At 52.9% G+C, this 27,407-nt stretch overlaps 1 protein-coding gene across 1 annotated transcript in view; it reads left to right on the top strand.

The window, feature by feature from the left end:
• Positions 1–27,407, top strand: part of bcas3 (BCAS3 microtubule associated cell migration factor) — a 166,903-nt gene that overhangs the window by 56,001 nt on the left and 83,495 nt on the right. The window contains 8 exon segments of the mRNA XM_072701345.1: positions 454–604; positions 3,512–3,556; positions 9,128–9,252; positions 9,580–9,745; positions 10,293–10,393; positions 13,602–13,702; positions 15,066–15,262; positions 15,602–15,699. Coding sequence (XP_072557446.1) covers positions 454–604; positions 3,512–3,556; positions 9,128–9,252; positions 9,580–9,745; positions 10,293–10,393; positions 13,602–13,702; positions 15,066–15,262; positions 15,602–15,699 — 984 coding nt within the window.

The following is a 27,407-nucleotide window of genomic DNA, read 5'->3' on the forward strand; positions in this document are numbered from 1 at the left end:
TCAGCTGCACGTGGAACGCTTACGTTAGGCCAAGTGAAGGGATGCTCACCATAAATATGTCAAAATGCAGGGTCAGCAGCCTCAGGCATCATCTTCAACACCCTCCCCTCTCAGTTGCTGGGATCTGTTATTGTTATTGTTGATGCTTTGAGTTTAGTTTTTTTTTTTTTATCCCCAAAAACAATAAATTGCATTTTGATGAGTTTAACAGTGCAGCGCAGCAACTTTCCCAGCAGTCATTAAATCAAAATGTATAGTCTTTAGCTAATTTTACTTCAGAGCGTTTCTCCTGGAAGGGCTCATTTTTTTTTGATGGGGGGGGGGGGGTTGCCTTGCTTTGCTAATAGGCTGTTTTATTGTGGTATTTTTAGGTCCCCATGCACCTTGATTGTAATGAAAGCACATTGGGGGGCTATTATAACTTTGTTTTCTCTGTCGCTACTCACTCCCCAGTTAAACTAAACAATCAGGAGACCTACAATAACTTCGCAAACAACAACACGGGGAATCCTCGCCTGTCCTCCTTGCCCAGCCTGACGGTGGTGCTGCCCTTGGCCCAGATCAAGCAGCCCATGACCCTGGGAACCATCACCAAGCGCACAGGGTGAGTCGCCCAAAGCTGACGCCCCCGTCGCCCTCGAACCCGTCCCCTCCCGCTTAGCACCGCGGCTCCCGTCCTGGTGCCCCCCCCCCCCCCGCTGGCCCGTGCGCATTTACATACAGACGACATTATAGTAATGCTCCCGATTTCATTTAAATGTTCTCCCTGTTTTCGTTTGAATTGTAAATGTACTAATGAAACAGCGAATCCCCATGATATTCGATAACCGAGCACGTGATGAAGGTAGCCCGACGTGGGGTGTGAGTGTGTGTGTGTGTGTGTGTGTGTGTGTGTGTGTCCCTGCCCGCCTGCCCGCCGGCCCCTGCGCTCTCCAGACTCCCGCTTGAGCCCGGCCTGCAGACTTCTACCAATCGAGACATTTCCATACGTCTGTGTGTGTCTCTGCGATGGCTGCTCCCCACGCAAAGCACGGAGGAACAGGATATTGCAACTCCAAACATCTGAGCTGGACCCTGTGAGGTGTAGCGTTACATGGCGGCGTGAAGATGCCCCCCTCCCTCGTGCTGCAATGGAAATTTAGTCACGGGACGGGGGGGGGGGGGGGGGTGTTGGGTCTATCCCCTGGTGATATCTGTGTTTTGAGGGAACTGCCCCATGCGGATGTTTTCCATGCAGTGCTCAACATCCTTGCTTCCTGGCTCTCCCATCCAACTCCCACCCCCCGGCACTGAGCAGAACCAGACAAATGTCTGCCCCCCATCTCGTTTTGGGTCGGGACCCGGAACATCTGCAGTCAGCCCCAGCTGTGTGTGCTCCTCCGTATGTGCTGTACGTCTATCTCCCTGCCTCCACTGATATCATCAGCGCCCGCCGCTATGCCTGGACGTCCTCGCATGCCGGACCATAAGGGCTCTCACACACCCCTTGGCGCCAAACATCTGGGCTTGGGGGAGGGGAATCATAGATTTTGGTAACGGTTGGACATCCATCGCTGCTGCATCTGGTCTCCAGTGTTGCATGAAGGAAGGACAGCAGCCAGCCTTGCTCTTTGCACCTGAGCCCTGCACGGTAGGTCCTGGGGTCCCTCACACTGTGAGGATGTACAGGGCAGGAGGCCACTGCAGTATCTGCCGGAAGCCAGCACAACCGCACACACACACACACACACACACACACACACACGAACATGGCTAAAATCGAACTTGCAACCCTGCCAGAGTGGCTGTGCCACAGTGTAACCTCACTTATTACTCTTAATTAGATTATGAACAACTGCATAGTGTCTATTTATATGGCTGGTGTACAATGAGCTGAGTATTGAACCAGCACCCTTCTGGTTACTGGATTTTCTGGTATACGGCACCACCACCTGCCCTAAACTGTGTATGTGGCCAGCACTGAGGTGCCTGCATCCAAATCCCATAAACCCCAGGGTGTCATGGCCCCTCCGTGGGCCCCGTTCTTCCCGGGATTGGGGCGTTGAGTCTGCGGAGAGCCAGTGTCGTGAGGGATGTACGTGTGCGTTGAAAGTCATGGAGACAGTCTGAAGTGGGCATGCCGTGTTATTAATACATGCAGCTGGCTGTGGGGGTCACATGACCCCATTACCGAGTGAAACAGGCAGGGAGATCTGTCGTCCTTTGACCGCATGCAGGTCAGCCTGACATCAGACGACACAACTGGCCCTCGTGTGAGGCATCGCCTGGGAGATTCAGTGCGTCCTGTTCTATTTACCGCAGGTCCCAGCGCATGACGTTGCCAGGTTAGAGCCGTGACGTGGTGAGGGGTGGATGGGGGGGGGGCAGCATTCAGCTCTCATCGGGAAACGGTCTAGGTGCCCTGATGCTTACGCAAGAGCCCGATCGTCCCGCTTTAAGTGCAGCCTGTCTGCGACATCAGCACAGGCTGTGTTTGTGTAAACATGTCAGCCGGTTCAGGATTTATAAAGCCTCTTTCATGTTGTTTTCAGTGTTTCCAGCACGACCCCTATCCCGTTTTAACTCGAGCCTAAATGTTTATGCAGCGGGCGACTTGACGGCCGCATTCAGCTAATCGCCTATCCTCCTAACCCCCTTAAGGAGAGGTCAGGGGGCTGTGCCAGTGACATCTGTAATGGCGGTTTTCACCTGCATGTCAGACCTGAGCCTAGAGGGCGAGAGACCCCACAGCGCCCCCTTCAGGCCTTCTTGGGTTTATATATGCTGCTTTTTCAGGCTACCACATAGTTAGTTTGTCCAAGCTGTGGTGAATTCACTGAGTGGACTTCACACACTCTCTGAGGACTTCTCCAGGATGTTCTGACCCATACACCTCTGACCCAAGGATGCGGTCCGACCCCCCATAAACCATTTTGTTTCTACAATATGACATTTAGCATTTCAGTGAATTGGCATAAGTGGTTTGGTAATTAAAATGATGATGTATATATGAGTTAAATTTTTAATGATTTTTTTTTATCATTAAGTTGAAGTGACTAGGATTAGTTTTCTCTGGGATGAGCAGAATTCAGTCTTGCATTGTTTTGTAGTGTATGTGAATTTTTTAATGTATATTATCTTTCGACATATGGGGCCAGTGGGGAGTATTAGCGTTGCGATACAGTGCCCCCCCTTTTTCTGCCCAGGAGTGCTCTTGGTCCCCTGGATCATGACAGGGTGCGGTTGCACTGCTCTCGCGACCAGTGGTCAAGTTTAAAAGGAATCGCTCCTTACGCTTTAATATGTTGTTGTAAATTATAACCATTGAAATTGCTCTTGTCCGGAATTGAACTCTGTTGCCAGAAACCTGTCAAGAGTTTGAATTGAATTTGCATGGTTATAAACTTCAGTCTTAACTAGAACAAGCTTTTGTGTGTGTTGCACATTTAAGCAGACATGTACAAATGTTATATATAACTTTATAATAATGGTTTTTCCATCTATTTCTGTGTGTCTTTCTCCCTTCATGAAGACCCTACCTCTTTGGTGCGGGATGTTTTTCCATTACAACTCCATGGTGAGTTGCCCCAGTTCGTTCCCAGCATGCCTGTCTTTATACTCGCTTCAGCAAATGGCCGCATCCATTCTTCCTCTCCACGCATTTTCAACTTTGTCTCTGCCCTATGTGGTCCGTTTGCTCAGACATTCCAGGTTAGGAAGAAATTACCCGAAACCCCCCCCCCCACTCATCGCGTCTCAGCGAGCTGTCAGTGTGTCACGCCTCGGCGGCGAACAGAGTGTGGGGAGCAGAAACGGAAGCAAAACTCAAAAAGCGACGACTCCTTCCCGCCTTTAAAATATCTTCACTGCTTTTCTGTAATTAATATTTCATATGTAACCATGTGAAGCCAAGGGAGAATTCAGGGTCTGTCTACTATTTTGTGTCTAACCTAGAAAGTAGAAGGGACGACTCATCATCGTGGAGCTGGGATTGGACCCCATGCACGGTTCTGTTGGTGTGCCTTGTGGTTTCATTTGAACCCGCTCCGCTGCTGGAAATGAATGACATCCCCCCCCCCACCCCCCACCCATTTCCAGCCACATTCTAAATTTGCCTTGTCCAAGCTGGAGTACAAATACTGTTTATTTAAAATAACATATCTGTGTTGAGATCCACGTTGTTTTTATTACGATTTATGGCCTCCGGCGATGTTTTGGCGATGTAATTGAAAAACGTGGAAGACATAGCGTGCTCTGAGTCACACACAGCCCTTCCTGTCTGTTGAGGTTTTTTTTTGTTTGTTCAGCTTGAAATGTGAGTTTGCCTTGTCCATCTTTTTCCCGCCTTTAATTAACTCTGACAGTTTTAGAATCTAATTGGTTAACGAGCATGATCAGAAGCCCTCCTGATATCCATCTCCTCTGATATAAAAGATTCTCTGAAGTCTGATTAAACGTAAACTCAGATGGAGGAGGCGTCGTACTCTGCTTGCTTAGTGAGAGAGGTAGGGGATTCAATTTTTTTTCAGAAATTGCATTCGATTAAAGGGTTCCAGAAATTTGGAACCAGCCCAGGAGTCTTTAGGAACTGGAGGTCACTGTTTTTACCGGCCGAGGCAAACGCTGCCGTAGCTGTACCATGACCTGAAGTGTCTGATGAATAAACATTTCCTAGAGGAGATTATTGGAAAGACTGGGGAGTCACAGAACAGGGAGAAGTTTGTTACTGTAAAGATGGTCTGACTTATAGTGATACGGATCTTTATACATCAGACATCCAGTACGGCTAACACCTGTAAAGCATTATTAAATTATGTTAGGAGATGAAAGGAGGTACAGTAGATACCGCACTTTCACAGATGGCGTGATGGACGTCCGTAGAGGAATGATCAGCAGGCTTTTGGTGCTCTGGGCAGTGGGACGTTACAAACATTAGCTTCGTATCTGTCTTTCGCGTCCCTTGAAATAACTTTAACGTAATTGATGCTTTATTGATCCCCATGGGGAAATTCTCTTTACGCCTCCCCCAACTTGCTCTGTGTAGGTGAGAGCCGGCTGGCCGCGAAGGGCGGCCACCCATAGCAGGGAGCTGGGGGTTAAGGACCTTGCTTAAGGACCCGCAGACGTGCCGAGGCTGGGCTCGAACCGGCCACTTTCTAATCACAGGCACATAGGCTTGGTCCACTGAGCCACAAACTGCCCCCTAAAGAAACTGAGACTAGCTTCAGGACAGCCTTAAACTCATGGCAGTAGGGATTCCTGTCTCATAGCGGCACCCCTAGCTCACTGAGCCACACAGCAGTGTGGGCACGTGCCTGCGGAAATTCTGCCACTTCATACAGTTACGTACAAGCAGCACACATAGGTTATAACTCAGTTCTTGCAGAGTGAGCTCGTTTGCGCGTGGAACCTTCTGCTGGTGGGAGGGCTAAGTGTGGCTTAGGAGCAGTTTTGAGTCTCGATTTTTTTTTTTTTTTTGTGTTGACATACGTGTAAAAAAGTTAAACTGGTCTGCTATCCTCTCGAGGTGCGACACGGCACATTACCAACCATCCAGCATCCCTCCCCGCTGCGGCCATCCACAGCCCGTTGTTCCTGCGACGGTGCCACCTTGTCATCTCCCCATAGCGCCGCAGCAGCCGCATGGGGGAGATGCAGCGATCGCATTTTCTTTCCTCATGTCTTTTATTTATTTTTCTATTTTTATTTTTTTAAGTCTTGAACCCAGCTAAATGAATCTCTTGTCAAATGCACAAATGTTTTAATGGAAAAAGCAGTGCAATGATGTCCAATCGATTTACACTTGTAAATGTCTGTTTAAATGACCTTATTTGAATAAAGATGCCGATACAGTTGAGGGTTTTAATTCTTTGCCAGACTGTGTCGCTGTGCCTGCTGTAGTACAATTACATGAGGTCATAATAATTAAATATAGCCGCATTACACGATGTGGAACTTGCATCAGCAGCTATTTTTGGCCAGAAAGAATGAATGGGGGGGGGTGGGTCGTATTGGAATGATACCTTCCTTGGTAGTATTGTGATGAGGTGGAACGTTTTAAATGGAGGGGAAAATCTGATTTCTCTATCACAGTTTGGTGCCGAGCACCGATGTTTGTTTTAGAAAAGATTCCAGAGCGCCGGAGTTCTGGAATCAGCAGCGGCCTCGCTGTAGGCCCCGGGTAGCAATGCTTCCTGAAAGACGATAAAAAGTGTCGTTCAGAGATGCTCCTGTGTCCGCTCCGGGGGGGGGGGGGAGGGGCTGGGGGCCGTGTTATCAAACCATCTCCTGGTACACGTTAAACGTGGCCACCGTTCTGCTGGAGCGTCGCTCTCCCTGTCGGGGGGCGGGGTTAGGGTTTGAAATGTATTTGTTTACGACAGGCTCTCGACACGAGCAAAGCCGGTCACCCCCCCCCCCCCCCCCCGGGTGGCGCCTGGCCTCGGCGAGCCCTCTAATGCTGAAGGTCTTTGATGGTGGACACAGCAGATTGAATTATGCGTCCGAGGAAAAGCCATTAGCTCAGTCAAGGGTCCTCATTTGTAAAATTAAAAGTGGAAAGGACAACCGGGCAGTCTCTCAGTGAATTAAAGTCCTTAATAAAAGTTACAGGGAAAATGGATGCCTCTCAGCTAGGAGCCATTGTGTTAAAATCGCAGAGGAATCGGGGGCAGCCCTCGGTGCGCGGCCATCTATCTGGCGGCCTGCTCTTCCTGTTCCGTATGTTTACTTTGTGTAATCTACGGATGGCTGCCCGCGGTTTGTGTGAGTGCTTTACCTGCCAAAGGTTTGTGTAATAACAGGCCGTCCTCCCTGTATAGCGGAGCCTCGCCTGCCTGTTCGGGCCGCCATTAGTCAAGGCGGCCAAGACGTCGGCGCTGAAGCCACTTCGCTCAGCCCAAAGTAAACGAATGATGTCAAATCTACACCCGGCGGCTCCTAAAACAGCGGGTTTTTCCTCATTAATTTATATCTAAATTATTAGTGTAGCTGCGTGAGTCTGACTGAGATGGTTTTACTGGCAGGTCTTCCTCCAACCAAGCCCTTTGTGCAGAGTGCTTAGCTTGCACAATCAATATCAAAGCGCCCCCACCAGTTTCAGGGGAAGGGAGGGGCTCCCTTGAGGAGGCCCGATGACTTACAGAGGAGATCAGCTGCATGTCATGGGATAGCGGGGGCGTCTTAGAAGGGTGGCCAGAGCTTCTGTAAAACATTTGGGCTCTGTGTAGCTCCTTTACCTCGATGCTGTTTGGATTGTCATCCTCTTAAGTGGTTTTGCATAGTAATTTGTACTTGGGCTTTTTATGTATTTTATGAAACTGCCTCATTTAAACTTTATTATTCCTGGATTTATTATTCCAGGGATTTCTGCCCAAGAACAACATGGGCTACGGTGCGAGTGGCGGCCGGAGGGGGGGGTGGGATTAGGTTGTAGTTTCTGGGGGTATCAGAACCATCAGACCGCAGGCTTTGAGTCTGATGTTTATACAGCAGTTTAATAGTTAATTTAGGGATTTAAAAAAACAGAAACACAGCCCCCATGTAATAAAGCTGATAATTGCAGTTTCCCCGTAGCTGCATCGAGGGCAAGTGAATTGTACAGTGCCCCCCCCCCCCCCCCCCCAGGTTGGGAGACCTCTGTGGGAGTTTACTTCATAGAGAACAAGCATATGAGATGTTCTTCCCGTTAAGGACACATGCTACTAACCCCCCCCCCCCGCCTCTGTTTTGTCGGTTTATTGATACTTCGATGTGATTCGTGGAGGGGGGGTCGGAAGTAGACAGGAAGCGGCTCACCAAACTTGGCAAACTCCACCACCTCAGGGGGTGGGGACCGGCTATTCGATTGACCCTCAATCCAACACTAATAAATACACACCAGTAACAACCCCCCCCCCCCGTCCCAGGACTTGACATACTCTCGACCAAAGACGTCGACTGAGCCCCGCGTCCCGCAGTAATTTATGGTGTGCTGACAGTTTTAAGGGAAGCCAAAGAGTCTGAGTTCAACTTGGCATCAGGTCACTCAGCACCTATTAGTATCCCGCGCAAGGCCGGGGTGGCGGAATGCTCGCCTGGCTCCGCCCCCAAACGGGCATGGGCGGCAAGGGCAGGCCCACGGTCACTCCAGATCAGCACTCGGTGATGTCACCGGGTTATTTGGAAGACGACCCTGAAATGAAGCAGATATGATTATTACCCAACAGCTGGGTGGAGGGTCCTTGGGAAGTGTCCCTGGAAATTGAAAAAGAAAGAAATGTATGCAGTTTTGATTAGCTGTCAAGGGGGTTGGGGGGTGTTCTGGGGGCAAGAGCCGTTTGGGGTTGGATGTCTCCCCCGAGGCAGCAGTACAGCGGAGTTTAAGCCCAAGCTGTGGGGCTGAGGTGTAGCGGCCGGGGGCGGGGGGGAGGGTGGAACGGGCTTTACAGTGCCGGATTTGTGTCGCCGCTGGTCAGGGTTAGCGCCGCACTACCGCGCTGTGATGTGGGCCCATTCAGGTATTATCAAAGCGATGGGGGCCACGCCAGGTGACCCCCATAGCTGTAAGGGCCCCTTTCGGGGGCCAGCGTGGCTACCATCCGCGATGGATTGGCTGCACGGTGCCATGGCAAAGCACTGCTGGCTTCCTCCTTCCTCTGCATGGCGGATAACATGGCTTTGGACAGACCATCTCCCCTTGTATTTGTGTTGTGTATTCTGTGTGTCGTTAATTATCGTTATTATATTTTAACTCCTTATTCCTGGCGTTGGGGCATATCCTGTCTAACATGCATGGGATGTTTACATATCTGTTTTTCAAAATGTATTTAATTTTAGAGAAGAGGAAGGAAATGTAATTTTCATCGAAGCCCCTTGAATGAACGAGACCAATATACAGACAAAAATCATTTTAAAACAGCTGTAACGTCTAACTTTATTGCCCTTACTTGTTTATTTGTGTGTTTTCCCTCACAGCAGTGTGCTAAAGACACAGTGAACAACCTTGACCGCCCCCCTCCCCCAGGCCCCCCTCTCCCCTCGGCCCCCCCCTCCCCCAGGCCCCCCTCTCCCCCAGGCCCCCCTCTCCCCCAGGCCCCCCTGTCCCATCCCGAGAGTCCCTGTGATGAATGATTCCTGCTAACCGGGCGTCTCCGCGTCTCTCCCAAAGCAAAGCCAAGCCAGCCCCACAGATCTCCCCTAGCAAGTCGTCGGGGGGGGACTTCTGTGTGGCTGCCATCTTCGCCCCGTCCCGCTCCTGGTTCCTCACCAACCCCAGCATGAAGAGGGAGAAAGGTCAGTGCTGGTCGCGGCATCCTGAGAAGTGACACAGTGGGCGTATAAAATGAAATTTTCTGGTATCTGCGTCTTTGCCTGGGTCCAAAGACTACCTTATCCTACCCTCCCCTACCCTACCCTTCCCTACCCTACGCTCCCCTAGCCTAGCCTCCCCTACCCTCCCCTCCCCTAGCCTAGCCTCCCCTACCCTCCCCTAGCCTAGCCTAGCCTAGCCTAGCCTGCATTCTTTCAGATTAATAATAAACACCAGGAGTGCAAACCAGAACGATGCGGTTCTCGATATCCATTGTTCTAATCCAATGTCCGGCCTCGTCCATCCCTCAGATCAGTTGCGGCAGTCGGTGGTGGACTCCCTCTACATCCTAAGTTGCTACGGTAACTTGATGGAGCACGTGCTGGAGCCTCGGCCAATCAGCACGGTGCCGAAGATCAGCGACGAGACTCCTCTGGAGCTGAGCACCTGTCCCCGGGCCTGCTGGGCCCTGGCCAGGTAGGGGCTCCGGCTACACGCAGCCCGCTTGGTGCTTCATGAGATCGGATGCCAGTTCCTTCTTATTGAACCAACTTTAAGCATTGTTACCGTCCAGTTTGTAGCAGTCTATCACCTAAGCCAGGGGTGGCCAATTTTATCCGCAAAGGGCTGCTGTGTGTGCGGGTTTTCGCTGCAGCTCCCTAATTATATTACTAATTAGAGGACTGATTGGCTGAGGAGTCCTCACACCTGGCCTTGAACAGCTGATCTAAAGGTTACCCCAAAAACCTGCATACACACCGGCCCTTTGCGGATAAGATTGGCCACCGCTGGCCTAAGCGACCTTTATGGAATGGTCAAAATTAGGCTGATCAACGTTACGTGGATTTGTGAACATTGTGCATTGCTGTTGCATTTGTCTTCACTGCACATCACATATGGTGGTGGATATAAGCATGTCTACAGCCACTGGCTGGATTCATGGGGGATTGCGGGGAGGCATTTTGGTGCATCTGCTCCCTTGGTAAGTCATCCCTTAGTTGATCTCCCCGTCTGTTTGGAGCAGGACACCGCAGTGGAACGAACTGCAGCCTCCATTCAACAACAACCACCCGCTGGTTCTGGCGTCAGACCTGGTGCAGTACTACCAATATCTGATGGTCGGCTGTAAGTGTCATGATCCCCGCATGTCTCCCGCTGCTCAGTCTCCCGTCTCTGTGAGCTTCATCTTTAGCATGTTTTTTTTGGTGCCACATGCTCCAGATGCTACTTCATCTCTCTCTCTCTCTCTCTCTCTCGTACCCTCTGCAACACGAGTGGTAGAACGACGCCGTCCACAATCTCCGCGCGGTTCCACCGGCACAAGCCTCCCCTGGCTGCCGAATTGGCCCTTCAGAGGAGGCCTTAACCATAAATTTCAGCTGCCGTGATTCGGTAGCGAGTAGGAAGGAGCTTGTCTTTCAAGAGTGGTGAGATGCCACCTCAGACGGGTGACAAATCCGTAAACAGCTATTTGGGCTTGTGGCTAAGAGATTTGTTCTAAATCAACGATTAGAGCCTTTTACACGTCAAATGCATTAGGTGTCTTGGGCAGACATCAAGCCCAGGGATCTCCTGGCGAGAACATAGTACAGTAATGTTGGGTAGATGTCATCAAATTAGGGGATGCCACTGTAAAAAGTAGGGAAATGTTTGCAGTTCAATGCAATGCAGTTGACTACCAGCTGCCATCACACCTGCCATTTTCGGGGGTGTCTCGATATAATTTCCAGAGTGATCCTTCAGCGGGCCCCCCTGCCCATAAGTGCAGCCACAGAAGTCAGTCCTTTGACATTCGTATAAATTGACTCTGGCTGCCACTTCCAATGAAATTCCGCGAGGCTCCATGTCACGAAGAAGAGTCCTGTCATGAATACCGATGTCTGGCGTCCTCCATTTTCCCTGTCTCCTCTTTGAAGAGTAAATTGCCTTGTTGAGAAGGACAGGAGAAGCGCGAGGGGGTGGGGCTGCGGCGGATGTGTGTGTGATTGACAGCTCCCGTCTGCAGGTCTATATTGGATGACCCAACTGATTAAAAATGCAGCATGCGGCCGCGAGGGTCAGGGGAGCTGGAGCCTAGCGGCGCGCGATAAAAGCAGCCGCGGCGCCACCCGGAGGTCGCTATCTCCACCTGTCCATCTGCCCGGAGCCCGGTGCTCTGGGAGGGGCGGGGCATGGGGGGGGGAGGATTACCGAGCTGCCGGAGATAAGGGGACAAAATCCGAGTGATGAGAAGATTATAAAGAATCTGCTGGCCAATTATTACCGCGCCAACGCGGTCGACATTAGAGCACGTCTGTGGCATGCTCTGCCACCGGTGTGACACTACCTGGTTCCTTGGTAATTGGGGGCAGGGAGTGATGTTTCCAGTCCGCATTCACCGTGTGGAATGACAGGTGAGCGCTATGTGTGGCGCCACCTGCTGTGTGTTTACAGAATCGCCTCCGAGTCCCTGTTTGTTCTACAGCCCTTGAATAATTTACCTCCCTGCACTCCAGGCCTCTCCTGCTGGCCCCTGGACCCCCTCGCTCACCTAGAGTACAGCACAGGCAGCACCGCGTCAGCCCCCAAGGAACCCCCCACCCTCTGGGGCTCGTCGATAGCCCTAATTGCCGGAGCGGGTAATCGGCGGGGGGGGGCCTTTCGGCGCCACAGCAGTTCTGCTCCCTGCCAAAGCGCCCCCCCCTCAGCTGCTGCACCTGCCCGCCTGTCTGCCGGCCGTGTGACGTAGGGCCTGTATCTCGGGGGAGGGGCAGGAAGGAGTCGTGGGCCACCAGATGGCAGGGGTGCCCTGCCCTCCCGGTCCCCCCATGGCAGATAAAATCAGTAGCCTTATCTTTCCCATGGAGATCACCTCAGCCCCAGGGTCACTCAGGCACTGCCGACACCGTTTTGGTCCCGTCTACCTGCAGCTGCCCTTTGGGAGACTGACCCCCCCCCCCATTGCATGACAAAGACAGCATTTTCAGCCCCTATGCTTGAAACCAAAGGCACCACCCCCCACCCCCTGCAAGCTAAAGGTATAATTATGAACCTATAATGAACAGAGGACTGTGAAGGCACACGTCTTTATTTTAAGGAAAGGCACCGTTTGGGACCCCCCCCCCCCCCATGCCAGTCGATGCATTCACACCAGCAGGCTGGTCCTGACTTCACGGACGGGTGTATTTGTGGCCCCTCCCAGCTGCCCGTTCCCCTCTTCTGGACCTGATAACATCGTGCTCATACCCTTCAGAGCAAATCGTATCCGACGTGGCACCTCCGGGGGGGTGGGGAGGGGGGGGGGGGTCTGATGATGTCAGCTTGGGCGTCTTTATGTCGAGGTGCCTTTTTGCAGGGGGGGGGGGGGGGGGGTCTGGTTCTATATTCCCGCTGATGTACAGCAGCAAGCCGTCACTGTGGCGTCAAGGCCTGGGTTCTGCTATGACGGCCCGACCCATCACCATCCCCCCCCGCCCCCCCCACCACCTCCCTGGAGCCTTGTGACCGCTGGTGAAAGCTCTGCCGAAACTCGATCCAGATCCAGCAACTGTTAGAAAGCCTGAATAATTAATTAGTGAACAGCTATTGCACCCCAGGGTCAGGGGGCAAAGGAGTGGGACTGGCGGGGGGGGGGGTGGGGGGCAAATGGTGGCCCAGTGGGGGGGGGGTGAGGCGGGGGGTGATGGCTTTAATAAGTAACACAGGCAGGCCTTTGTTCTTGTCCATTAGTGAACACTTGAGAAATCAAAGTATGAGCCTCAGTGACTGCGTCTCTGCTGTTTAACTGCTCCAGCGAGCAGCACTGGGCTCTGCCACGGCAGGTGCCATCGTGAACTGATGGAGTGATAAAGTGAAAAGGTGAGGCGGCGCTTGGGGCTGGGGGCGGAATTCTCTTGAGCCATATCCATGACCCCCCCTCCCGGCTGCCCACTGGTCGCTCGATGTCAACTGGGCCGGAACACCTTCGGTAAACACCTGGTTCACCTGCAAGGAAACATAGAGAGAGAGAGAGAGAGAGAGAGAGAGAGATGAAAGCGCAGTGGCTCTATTGCCCGTTCTTGCATTAAACAAACCCATAGCACCGTGGGGGGGAGACAGCCAATGCTAAGCATCAGCTGAGGCTGCTGACACCTGTGGTTGACACGTCTGCCTGCGCCTGCCTGTGTCTGCCTGCGCCTGCCTGCGTCTGCCTGCGCCTGCCTGTGTCTGCCTGCGCCTGCCTGCGTCTGCCTGTGACAGCTGTGCCTCTGTGCCTGACACACACACCGACAAACCACACGCATTCCACACACCCATAGCACAGTGGGTCGTTCTTGCTCCCCCATCCTCATCTCCCCCCTCCCGTGTCTCGCAGTGGCCCCTCCTGCGAGCCCCGGGCCGATGATGCGGCATGAATCCTCCGACAGCTTGGCGTCCGACCACAGCGGCCAGGAGGACGAGGAGTGGCTGGCTCAGGTGAGAGGAACCCCCCGGCTGCCCCCGGCCCCCTGCGGCCTCAGGACTGGCGCCCCCGCTCCCCCCCCGACAGTAACACGCGTGTCCTGGGCTCGGTTTTCCTGGCCAGCTTTCGGTAGGTGACCACACCCTCGGAGGTGCACCGGCGGTCTGACGCCCAGCGCCTACACTGGATCGAACCACTGGATCGGCGTGTCATTCCGTCCTCATCCTGACAGATTCTCGAAACCGGACACTGAGAGGCACCGCTATAAGGGCCCCAACGTTCCCAGTGAGCGTGCTGTTCCCGGGAACATCCCGGTAGTGGCTCAGTGTGTCAGCATGGTGTCCGGGCCAAGGGGGGACCTCCCATCCAAGGTCACGCCGCCTCTGTCACGCCTTCCGACACATCTCAGGGGTGGCGTGATGGATATTTGATAAGATGGATGTCGGGTCAATGCCGTCCAGAGCTTGCGGACTTTTTGCTTCCTGCCTTTACGTGACTTGTGCCGATCACTGCGTCCTGATATCGTCAGGCCGGTGTGAAAAATATCGGGCCCCCCCCTCGGACTTGTGATGGGACGCTCTGGGTAATGAGGGCTGTCAGGGTGAGCAGGACGCAATATGTCAAGGCGGGAGGGTCGGGGGGGGTAGTAACATCTGGCCCCAGCCTCAGCGATGTACAGCGTCTGTTTATATCTGGGCAGCACAGACAGTGTTAAGTGCAGAAAAAAAATGTGCCGATCATCCCCTGTGGCCTGATTTGCGCAGCTGTGCAGAGGATGTGCTACACAGCTCAGGGTTAGGAACCCTAAGCCAATGTCCTCATTTCTCTGGGTTGGGGGTGGGGGCTGGTTTTTTTCCGCCCTGCTCCGAGTTTATGGCTGTCGTTTCGGATGCTGACGAGCTTCTGGGACCCAGCCTGACGGTCAGCGTGTGATTCGCCGTGGCGCGTAACCCGCCGCCGCCTGCCGGAATCCCGTCTGAAGCCGTTAATCCGCGCGCTGCGTGGATATACCGCGGCGTACACTCAGCAAGCAGCCGGCCCCGTTACCCCTAGGGCAGCGACCTGTGAGAATAGCGGGCATCCGTGCCAATGCGGGGGGGGGGGGGGGGTTGCAGGATGTGCTGTGGAGACACTGCCGGCCTGGCGCGACCTCTCAGCTGGGCCCCCGCTCCACTAATCTGCCACGTCGACTGGAGACAAGGAGGGCAGGGAGTGTGAGAGAGCCTTCTCTGCAATAGCCTCTTAGCCCCAATCCGGTTCCTGCCAATCCACTAAGCAGGTGTCAGAGATAATCTCACCGCCCCGCCGCTGGCGTTATCAATCGGCATGAGGTCCAGCTATCCCCTCCCACATGCCTGGTCATGTCCATCCTCACAGGTGGAGATAGTGACCCACACGGGTCCTCACCGTCGACTCTGGATGGGACCTCAGTTCCAGTTCAAGACCATCCACCCGTCGGGTCAAACCACGGTCATCTCCTCCAGCTCCTCGGTGCTGCAATCCCAGGGCCCCAGTGACACGCAGCAGCCCCTCCTCGACTTTGACACGGACGACCTGGACCTGCACAGTCTCAGGTGCATGTTAGAGAAAAGACAATCCCACAATGCACCAAGATGTCACATGTCACTTTGCTCAGCATCGTGTATATGAGACACAGAGGTGACCATCTCCAGTAATCTAGGACCACGTACAGTAAACCTCTCCTTTTTAGCGCTGCCTTAATTCTTAATAATGTTGTACTGTAGGTGTGATTGGACAGATAGTAATTGTGGTTCTCCTGGAATTTCTGGTGTAAATGGGAACTGGGGGTCTTGCTCTGGGTATAGCTGTCCTTGCATCTGCCTGTGTGAATCGGCCGCCTACCTGTCAGAAGTCCTGAGAATTGCCCTTTGAGTGAAGCCGTCCTGTTTCAGGATCCAGCCCATACGCTCTGAGCCCGTGAGCATGCCTGGATCCTCGCGCCTGGTGTCGGATCGGCGGGGCCAATCCACCGTGATCGATGCCGGATCTGGTAGGCAGAGAATAATGCCTCTCTTCACCCCTCCCTCCTTCCCTCCCTCGCCGGTTGTGTTTGCAAGGGATGATTTGTGTACATGTGACAGCAAGACACACACGCCCCACGCCAACTCGCTCTCCAGTAACAGCTGCAAGACGAGCGAATCCTCTAGGTCCCATGGCCAGGCCCTTCTCCAGCTTCACTGCCGACGTTTAATACGATTTCCCCCCCAAGCTGGAAGCGGATGTCGGCTTTGGCTCCCAGAGCCGGGTTTTCGAGGACGCAATGCAAAAGTTATGATCATAACCCTGTTAGCATCGGATAAATAGACTTCTTATGCCTAATCTTTGCCTTAGATTGAATTGATCTCATTTTAAAGAGATCTCGTTAACCTATCTTTGGTATTTTTCTTTTTTTTTTTTTTTTTCCCATCCCGTTATTATGTTAGGATAATCCAATCAGCCGCGATCTCTGCCGGCGCGGTTTGTTCTCGTAAAGTGGCCCTCGGCGCGCTCCGCAGGGCATAATGCAGCAAGAATAGATGATGAGATTAATCAGTGGTCCGGCGACGCTTTCAGACGCTACCATCAGCCTTTCATGCAGGTATCCTCAGACACCCCGCCCATCCGCCCAGCATGCTCATCTGACATGACAGTAATTTCCGGACCTTATCTATAGCCCTGCATATTTAATAATAAAAAGTATAAGTGGCTGAAGGAGAAGTCGCATTTCTGATAGGATTAGCCAGTCCGGCTGTGGCCATCTTTCATTGGTCGCTGGCGTCCACGTTGCTTTGGCTGCATTTTTTTGTTTATAGGTTTCAGATTTTTCCGCCGACTAATTAGTGCCGCCACGTCGCACGTTCGCAATATTAATGCGACTCTTGCGGCTGGTTCTGGGACACGGTCTCTGGATAAAGGGAAGAATAGAGAAGCTATGCTGTGCATAAAGTGGCATCTCTTAGCTTGTGGTAACGATTCAGATCGCTGGAATCCCTCGCATGTGAACGGCTATATTATTATTCAGCCACAGTGTTCTGCAGTTTTCCACACGTGTCTCTCGCTGGCTCCCCTGAGCTGCGTCTTCCTGTCCCTCCTCTCATGCCACAGACGCGTCGCCCGGCAGCCGGAGCCCGGAGGCCATCTTGTTTACACAGGGCTTTGCCGCGTTTTGCGCTCCAGACCCAGACATCCAGACCATCGGTTTTTATTACCTGGCTTGAACCAGGAGCCCTTGTGGCCTCCCTCCCTCATCCTCTCCCCCCCTCCCCCTCCAGCCAGGTCTGGAGCGGGACTGGGGAGCCTCCCCTGGCTTCTCTGAGATGATGCTTATCAGTCTGCGAGTGATGGCTCGACGCTGGGAGCTTCGGCCCAGTGTGGCGCCGCCTCTTATCGCTGCCCATCGCTTTGTCTTGCCTTCAGAAGCCCGCGCGTGCCTGTTTGTCCCGGGGATTAGGGAGGCCCCTAGGCCTGCCAGCCCCCCCCCCCCCCACAAAAACCGTGTCCCCTGGTGACACCAGGCTCCTCACCTTCATCTTTTATTTCTGCTGTTCAAAGTCCTCCCCCCCCCCCCCCCCCACCCCAGCGAAGTCCCAAAATCTTGTGTGCCCGCCACGGCAGAATGAGCTCTATCGATGCCAAGTCAGCAGGTGGGAGCAGGGAAATGACCGGTGACTTTCGGGGGCCCTTATCAGGCCCCCAGCGTGTCCTTCTGAAGAGCATAGACTACACACCGCGTTTGTGCTGGGAGAGACACCGTGAGGGGGGGGGGAGGCGTTTAATCTCACAGGTGCTGATAAACACCGCGGGTGAGCAGAATTCTTTTGATTTTTTTTTTCCCCCTGTTGATTTCTGTGGTTCTGTTATGACTCTGCATAAACACCCTGCCATTTGTTCTCTGGAAACACTTTCGTCTCCGCTTGCTTGGCTATCAGGGCCTCGGCATCGGCGTGTGGCTACGGGTGCTGGCTGGGGGCGCGGGGCGGGGGGGATACACTACACCGTCTCCCGTTACTGCGAGGGCCGCTCTCATGCCTCCAGGGGCCCCTGAGCTGCCGCACGGCGGTTGGTGCTGTGAGCTGGGGGCCGCCATTATAGGGGCACACAGCCGGGCCTAAAGTGAAAGATATTGATCCCTGGGTAAGTGTAGCTGAAATATATTATTTCCCATATGCTTCTTGGGGTTCTGCCCATGCCGTGTGTGTGTGTGTGTGTGTGTGTGTGTGTGTGTGTGTTTGTTTTGTGTTGTGTTGTGTTTATATTACATTGTGGGGACCAAATTTGCCCTCAATATAATAAAAACCTGTTATTTTGACGTTGAGGGGACCATTTTTTTCAGTTTTATAAAAATCTGTGACTGCAATCAAAAAACTAAAAATGCCAAAAGTATTTTGTTTGGTTACTTCTGGTTAAGGTTAGGGCTGGGTAGGGGTTAAGGTTGTCATTGTTTGGATTAGGGTTTTGCCCATACAAATGAATAGAGTCCACATAAAGAAATGACTTGTGTGTGTGTGTGTGTGTGTGTGTGTGTGTGTGTGTGTCACCGGCTCGATGACCCTACCAGGTAGCCATGCCTTCAGGCGTTGGTGACAGGGCTGAGTGCTCTGCTTCCTGTTCTCATTGCCACTCTAGGTGGTGCCTGTGGGGGGGGGGGGGGGGGGTGAGGGATTGATGGCATCTTGGTGGGGCCCAGGCGCTGGAGGGCCTCGTTGGGGTAACAGATACGGTCCAGGGACGCCGACCCGCGGCCTGTAATTACCTGGTCAGGCATAAAGCCGGCCTGTTATTGGGGACACTGCTCACATTCAGGCCTGCGCCACACAATCCCATTCACAATACATCCTTTTTTCCTGTTACCCCCCCCCCAAATCAATACCGACAGAGACCTGTTCTCCTGACCTCATCAACAGGACCATGCCACCTGACCCCACCCTATCCAAATCCCCCTGCACTGACTCACTCCTCCCTGACCCCCCGGGCCTCTGGCAGGAGGAGGGAAGTGAGATTCAGGTGCCGCCCCCCCCCACCCCCCCCATGCTGTGAAGGATGCCACGCTGTGATCATCAGGGCCGCGTCTGGCTGGCTTTCTGGGCCGCTCCGCCGTCTCCAGCCTTTAAAGTGCGCCGTAAATGCATTCCGCACGTCTTGGCTGCTTCCTGGATTTGTCTTTCTGACGGCAGGCTTCCCCTTCATGAGGCTTCGGGGAGGCCGAGCGATGGCTTCAGCATATGCTGCCGGGTTTATTGGGGCGCAGAGCGTGCGTGAAGTCGCCCCGGCGCCCCGGGACGGCGTTCCGCGCCCCAGTTCATTCGGCCTGACTTCCGCCCCACCTGATCAGGAAGCGGCCCCAGATATGCTCTGTCCGATTTCGCTGTAATGGGCGGTCAGGCGTCGGGTCACCGCAGCCACACTGCCCCCCCCCCCCCCCAACAGCCCGGTACTGCAGGTTAAACTAGTCACCCTTACGTTTAGGTCACCAGCTAGTTCCCTTAGTTATCGTCATTTGTGTTTTTCTGAGTGGTGAGAATTCTGGGTAATGTTGCTGGACAGGAATGTTTTGTGGGGAGATTGATCCCGAGTTTCCCACCCCTAATGAGGGGGGGGGGGGGGGGGTGTAAGACCTGGGCCTTTGTGGTCACTGTGGTTGTATGGAATATAGAATGCCAAGCCCATTATGCCCAGGGAGGCAGTGCGAATGCCCCCCCACCATGGCATGTACATGCAAACGCCTTTTTGACGCCACTGCACACCTGTCAAATGTCCCCCTTGGCTGAGCTCAGGAATGGCACGGTCGGCCCACAGGTGGCCTGGAGGGGGCGTGTTTCATTACCATAAGGTTAGCTGGACACCTCCGGCCCCCCAGCCCGCCTGCGCAGGTGTGGTGGAGCACCGGGTCGCTTCCTGTGCAGATGAATTTCGGTGCTGGAAGACGATATCTGCTCACCTGTCCGCCGTGGCAACAGAGCAATCCTTTGTTTATTCATTTAGCGGGAAGATTAACCTTAATGAATGGGCCTTCCTGGTAACGGATCCCGGTGACAACAGGAGGGTTGCGGTGGGGTTGGTGCCTTGGGGGGGAGGGGGGGTTTGGGGGCAGTGGGGTGGTGGCAACTTGGGTGGGGCGGGGCCTTTCTGTCCTCACTTGGAAATAAGGGACCCACGCCTTGCCAGAGTGTGTTTCAAATCACTGGAGGAACGTGAAAAATGTCAGGCGAGGGCTGCGCCGACCCCCCCACTCCGCTTCCTCTTCCATCGCTTCTCTGGGCTCCTACATCGTTCCCCATTCAGTCCTGCTGTAAATCAGCCCCCATTCCTCCCCCACACAGACACGTCCTGGGGTTTGCCTCTGCAGCGGTGTAAACTCCGGTTATGCGGCTCCGTAGCGCTCCCTATAGCACGGGGGGGGGGGGGGGGGCTGGGCATGCATGAGCATTTCCGTGCATCCCGCCACTCATTTAGGAGCCTGGGATGTCCTGACAGATCTCCTCAACCCTGAGCAGCTTCTGTGTCCTCTGTGTTTTTGGTGTATGGGTTTGCGTGTGTGTGTATGCGTGTATGCGTGTGCGGCGTCCGGTGATGCGCTCTCACGGGACCCTCAATGGCCGAGGTGCTCCCTCCTGTCTTCCCTCCCTCTCACTCTCTCCTGGGGCCGTTATCAGTATTACAGGAAGCAGAAGTTATCACATTCTTGGTGCACACAGCTCAACTAAGATCCATTAATTTGACGACAGGAGTGTGGAACCAGATGTGAAGATCTCTCTGATTTCAACTTTTCCCAGATCTTATCGGTATAATTTATACCTCATTGCCCAGCTAGGGCTGGGAAACATCATTTGCGGGCCCATAGTAATGGATGTTTTCCCCTGTCCTTTCTTGTGGTTCAAAGCGTATCATTTCGTGTAAAATGTATGAATAACGCATCAGGCGGCTATGTGAACCAGTACCCCACCACCACCACCCCGCATGCCACTCAGTTTATTTCCACAGTTCAGAAACCCACCTTGGGCAAGAGGTCCGATAGCCATCAAAGCTGTGTCGCTCAGACGTTTGTGTTTACATCCCCGAATGAGAGCGGCAAGGACTGGACTAACCCCCCCCCCCCAGCTGGATGGGTGCGGGGAAGGGCAGCTCTGCGGTCCTGACAGATTCTCACGTTTGTGATTAAGGGCTGGCTCCGCGCTTCCAGTTTAACTAGTGCGCTGCCAGATTCGGCAAAAACAGAGCGCGCACCTTTCTGTAAGGGTGTGCAATTAGCATTGAGTGCGTAGCGAGAGCTCCGCCCCCTTCTCAGAAACACACGCTCCGGTAAAGTGCAAACCGCAAGCATGAGACTGACTGTTACCTATGCCAACTGATGTGCTGGACCTTGTTCCGGGGGCGAGGGGGGCACTGTCACTTATTTCTGGAGGATGCAGTAGGCAGAGCGTGCTTTGTTTCATTGGGTCGCAGCCTGCGGCCCATAGCCGTCGCCCGTCAGCACTTGGCCTGCTCTGTGTAGCACGCCCCTATTAAACGGTAGCTTTGATGTCGGCCTGAACCTGAGCGCTGAGTTATAGGACAGGTCCTGGGCTTTCTCAGCGGCTGCAAACATGCATCTGAGTGAAGTCCCCCCCCCACTGGCTGCTGCAGCGGACAAGCCGATATGGGGTAGGCGGGGGGGGGGGGGGATGTGTGAGGGCGTGTCGCTGGGGAGCATTCTACACTAGCAGCTAGGCCAGACGTTTCCACGCATCTCCACGTGTCTCACTGCCATGGGCTCGTAAAGCAGGCCACTCCCTATCTGGGTGCCCCTGTAATGGGGGTGGTGCCCCTATATTTGGCTGCTGTGCATTGGATGTAGAGATCATGACTCCACCCCCCACCAAAGATGGTGCCCATGGCAAGGTGAGGCAGCGCCTATGTTACACTAAACAAATTGCTCTCGTCAGTAGGACACAATCTGTTAAATTAGCAGCAAACGCAGCACACCCAAAAAATAAATGAATAAAACAAAACATCTTCCCCTCCCGTAACGTCTCCTTCAGGGAGCAGGACAGGCAAAGAAGACAAATGTAGTGGAAGAGGCCAGGCGTGGCATGCAGCCCCACTGCATCCTGGGAGTGTGCGGCTCGTTGCTGCAGAAGGGGGCGGGGCTTGGCCTTGGTATACGTCTTTTTTTTTTTGGACCTAGATAGATGATATATGATCCATTTAATCATATTTATAATCAAAAGAAGTAGAGCTTAATACTGCATCAGATTGGATAAATCAGGAAGATGGATTGTGTTTTTATTTTTTGTGTTTTACACTTGCTGAGTAATCAGCCAAAACTAGCGCACCGTCTGTACATCAGTCCTGCTTTCCTTTCTGCTTGTTTCCTAAATCAGGGATGGAGGTGGGATTGGACCCAGTCTTAGCTCCTGTGGCTCAGTCTGCTTGTTGGACTCTCTCTCAGGAAAAGTTGTTGACAATTAATCTCCTTATGAAATCCCCGTCAGGACGCGGCCTAGCTAAAGGGTGCCGAGCCGTAGAGCAGCATCTCTCCTGATTCTCAAATGGGGGGGGGGGGGGGGTATACTTTTATTTAATTTGATTAATTAATGTAACCCAAGTCTCCCTTGGCCTGCCGTTAGCCAGGGCCGCCAGTGGATAAATTGCCCTAAATCAGTACGGCCCGATTGTCTGGATCGGGGGGGCTGTGCCGGGCATCATGGCGGACGCATCGGCACTCGGTCCACCTCAGATTTAAAAGGGGCTGTAATGCGAGCGACCTTGTCGTCGGCTCTCGGGGAACATGTCTAGCTGACCTCAGGAAACCAGCGAAGGAGCTTCGTTGTAAATTCTAATAAACACAAAGATCTTAATGAACCGGCAAGTATTTCAAGTAATTTTAATAAATTGGAAACACGTGTTGTTTTTTTTTTTCTTTCCTTCTCCTCCTTTCCTCCCCTCTTCTTCACCCCGGCGCCCACTTCCTGGTGCTGTACCGCGGTATGGAGGAGTCTCCGATGGCCCCCCTCCCATCTTAGTCGCGTCGGACCCCCCCCCCCCCGACCGTTCCTCATAATTCGCCGTGAGGAAGGCCACACAGCGCTCCGGGGCTCTTGCTCAAAGACGTGTTTACATAGTCGCTGGGTGAAAGATTGCAGAACTCTTACCGCCAGCTCTGAAAATGAGGCCAGAGCGGGAGAATCAGGATACGATTTGGCACTTATGAAGACTAAATGATTTCCTCTTAGCTGCTGATTTCTACTGGGAAATGTATCCTTGGACTGAAAATTGCATCCGGAAAAATGTTTATGTAGCGTTTTTTTTTTTCTTCTTTCAAATGAATGATTATTCCTATAACCTTTAACACGCACATAGCGGGATGCTGTCTCTCCCTCCACGTTAACCCCTTTCTGGCGTACGGCTGGGGGTGTTGTTGCGCGTGTGTGTGTGTGACGGGATTCTTTTGGCACCAGGTTTGACTTTTGGAGTAGACTCAGCGGGGCGCACAGCCTTTTCTGGTGATATAAACAGTCTATAGCACTAATTCTTTTCTTTTGGCCCCTGTCACAGACTGACTCACTCCTACTCTTCTGGCTTTTTAGCATGAAATCGGAGACGTTTCTCACTGCAGTCTGCTGTTGTACCAACCCCACCCCCAGCCTCAGTCATTAAGGCTTTTTTTTTGTTTTAAATACTCTAAGATGGCATTTAAATCGTTAAAAGACTTACTCACCAAGTAATCTTATAAACATTTTACCCCAAGGTCAAACCATCTATTACAGCTAACTCCACCAAACCCAGTGACAGTGATATTCTTTGAGACACACACACACACACACACACACATATATATATATATATATATAAAAAATTAAGGATCTGTTCCTGCAAGCCACAGGACCGAAAAGGTTCTGGTTAGAGTAGACCATGTCCAGTGGAGTACTTTAATAAGGCAGACAGTTAATAAACGGTGACAAATGGCAAACTGCTAGTATTGGGTCACAGAGGCACTTCAGAGATGAAAAATAAGCTGTGATGAAATTGTACTTTTTAAAAATTCTTTCATGGTGTTTTTGTCTTACGTTTAGTGGCCTGATTAACCACAGTCTGCGGCCGGCAGCGAAATTACCGTCTTTGATTTCGGCGCCCGTGATTTACATTCACCCCCAGCCCGTGTATGTGAGTGTTTTTTTTTTTTTTTCTTTCCTCATGCAATCGACCACATTTTATAAATAATTGACCTTTCTGTTAATTGTCCTGCGTTTCCTCTGCTGCCGTGGGCTGGTTTCTAGACAGATGGACATAGCCCGCTGACGGCTTTCGTGTGAAAGGTTACAGGGAGCAGAGAGGAGGACGTATTTCACTCCAGTAGTGGTCCGGAGGCGTGAGGTCACGCGGAATGTCGACAGGAATGTCAGGGGGGATTATGGGAAAGCGGAGGACTGTCCCCTGCGTTGTATTCATCGGGCGGCCCGTTCAGTCTTAAAGACACAAGACACACTTTGCTCTCTTCACTCTCTGTCTCCACACTTAATCCCAACTGCGTGTATGAAAACATTTTACTGTTTTTGTGGGATCAGACTTTCTTGAATCCCCCCCACAGACACACAAACACACACACCTTGATCTTTTCTTCATAATAATAAAATGTCCGCGTTCCGTTGATCAGTATTCATCAGTCTGTTTGCGGGGAGGTTATGAATCCTTAATTGGGGTTCTGAATCATTAATGCAAGCATGCATGTATCTGCTATTTATTCCCCCTCCCGTGGAGACACCTCCTCCTCCAGCGCCTGTCCTCCCTCTCCGTGGTCCTGTCAGACATCTGGAAACAGGCATATCTGCAGGCTCTCCATCACAGCCCCTCGCTTTTCACTTGATTATATTATCTGGTAAAAGTTTTCTTTCTCCTGCGAAAAAAAGGGAGAGAGAGAGAGAGAGAGAAGTATGCGACCCTTGGACTCCTGAGGGGTCAGGCGGTGATTGCTGATGTTGTCTCCGCTCTAAACACATGTTTAGTTCCACGGAGGAGCGGCGGCCCCTGAATGTTTGGTAACCATTAAGGTACTTCCTCTGTCAGTTCCGGAATCCGGCCTCTGTGGATGGGATAAGGGCAGAGTGTGTGTGTGTGTGTGTGTGTGTGTGTGTGTGTGGAATAGGTCTATATTACATTGTGGGGACCGAATCTCCTCCACAACGTAATAAAAACCTGTTATTTTGACATTACGGGGACCATTTTTTCCCTACAAAGGTCTGAGAATGCAATCAAAAAAGAAAAAATGCCAGAACCCTCGTATTTTGTTTGGTTACTTATGGGTTAGGGTTAGGGTTGGGTAGCGGTTAAGGTGGTCATGTTGGGATTTCCCCATAGAAATGAATGGAGAGTCCTCACAAAGATTTAATTATAAACCTGTGTGAAGGGTAGCTGGAGAGACAGGGAGGACGACTAGCCTGTTGCTTCTTTTCACGGATGAGAATCGGGTCTGGTGTCTGATCCAGGCTATGGAGTGTCTCACGCAAGGCCGATCCAGACAGGAAGCACTTCTGCCAGTTCTGTTATGATAGAAGATCAGCAGATTTGGGGAGGAGCCGCCAGCTTCACATGCGACGGAGGCGTCGGAGCCTCCTGGGGCCACGGAGTCCGGGAGGAAATGAAAGGATCATTTAGTTTCGAGAAGTTGGGCCCTCGGCGGAGCTGTAGGAGCCCAGAGCGTGACACAGACACCCATTTCCAGCCACAGAGGATGACTGGGAAACAGATAACAGAGCAGCAGACAACAACGGGCCGCTTTCAGTGCCGCTGGCGGAGGTCACGTCCCAATGATGGACGACCGTCATCACCACCTCGTTTTGGCCCCTTTTATCCAGCAAGGTGGCAGCTTCCGCCCTTAGGGCAGGCTTGCCACCCGAGACGGGTTTTAAGGCACATGCCAGACTTGGCACACAGTCCCGTCACGCCGCTGTCCAGAGTAGGGACGTGTGTCATCACAGAGGAGCATGCGTCAGAAGGCCAGCAGGGGGCGAAGTGATTAAGGGCTTTGATAAAGGCAAAAGCCTCCTGGGTGGCTTTAATATAATGTCCAGGTGCTTAAGCTGGAGAAGTGTTTACGGTATGATCCCTCCCCTGCCAGCAGGCTGTGACCTAATGCTGAACGGGGATGGGGGGGGGGGGGGTGCAATGCGTGAGAGGGCAGAATAAGGAGGCATTTCTCTGACCCCAATTAGAGACGCCCTGCCTCTGATTAGTGATGGCTGGGAGCGAACCGGGGGGGAGATGAATGCACTGTCTGTGCTACGCAGTTTGCTGCCCCTCCCACTGAGGCGCAGACATAGACACCATTCTGCTTCAGGGTGTAGGGTGTTGTTGGGGGTGTGGGGGGGGGCGGTTGTTGCCTAGGGCGCCGCGCCTGTCCATCCTGTGCTGCCGACATCCCCTGCTCAGGGCCGGGCAACACAAGCCAGACTCCACACCAGTGCTCATGAAGTCTCTGTGCAGCTGCACCATAGCATTTAGCCTACTTGGGGCTGGGGGGGGGGGGCGATCTCATGGCAGATGCAAGCCCACAGCATCCACAGCTCTGGTGCGAGTGTCACTCTGGGGTGTGCGGTGGCTCAGCTGATGCAGTACACTTGGTGCAGATGTTACACACCTGGTGCAATGAGGGGATCACCCGTCCCAGCCGGGTGAGCACATGTCTGCGGCCGTCTCCAGCACGCTGGCTCTGCGTGTCGTTAAACACGCTTCTTTATACGCTGAGAAAATGACCTGCGAGGAATTCCACTTTACTGCTGATTCATTCTCGTGGATTCCGAAGGGTAAACCCTGAGTAAGTCACCGTTTTTTAAGGTCGCGGCCCTTGTGTTTAAAACTTGTGTTTATATACTGAGTTCTGCTCTTGCACACCATGTCTGTGAGTGTGTAAATGCAGCCCCCACCGCTCGCAGAGGCATGCCGGGATGGTGCCGGACCACGCGGGGTTTTCCGACCCGAACCGGCGTAAGTCACACAGTGAGGAAGCAGCTAATTGACACAGGGGTGTAGGAGGGACCCTGGGGGGCTCAGCACTTTATAGGGGCTTCAGAATCTACCATCAGAAGCCCCTCAGCTCGGCAAAATCTACCAGAGGGGGTAAGGTGACATTTTGTTAGGGGGCCTAGAATTTCTGGGTACGCCCCTGTGTGGGCTCATGCAAAAGGGTGACATTTTCCCACTGGGGTGCATCATAGTGAGGAATAACCTCCATGCTGGGTGGAGGGGGGGGGGGCTCCATACCCTCCCATGTTATTAATTGGTCTCCATGGCTATTAATGGTTGGAAGTCTATCTGTAAGGCCACTCAGGTACTGAAGTGTTGTTCCTTGGTGGGGGGTGGGGTGGGGTGTGTTTGTGCATGCGTGTTATGGACACGCTGAACGGGATGAGGAGCCCTGCATGGATTCCCCCAAAGCCCCCCTGCCTGTATTTTTTTCTTATGGCACCGCAGGAATGTTCTGGACTTCCAGGATGTTCTACGCTCCCACTCGTTAACAGTCTTCATGCTGGGCGCCAATTGACCCCTAGCACTTTGCCCGAACCCGTTCCATTTCCCACACCACGTTTTCATCATCCTGGTTCGCGCCTGCCCTCCCCCACTCATCTGGCCTGCACCCTCCCACACCTCCACGTGCCCCCCCCCCGCCCCCCACCAACGACGACAGCCGTCATAAGGTGATGAAGTCTTCAGAGGGCTGACGGCCAAGTCAGGCAGACCATCGCA

Source organism: Paramormyrops kingsleyae, chromosome 17 (assembly GCF_048594095.1).
Source record: "Paramormyrops kingsleyae isolate MSU_618 chromosome 17, PKINGS_0.4, whole genome shotgun sequence".
NCBI lineage: Eukaryota > Metazoa > Chordata > Actinopteri > Osteoglossiformes > Mormyridae > Paramormyrops > Paramormyrops kingsleyae.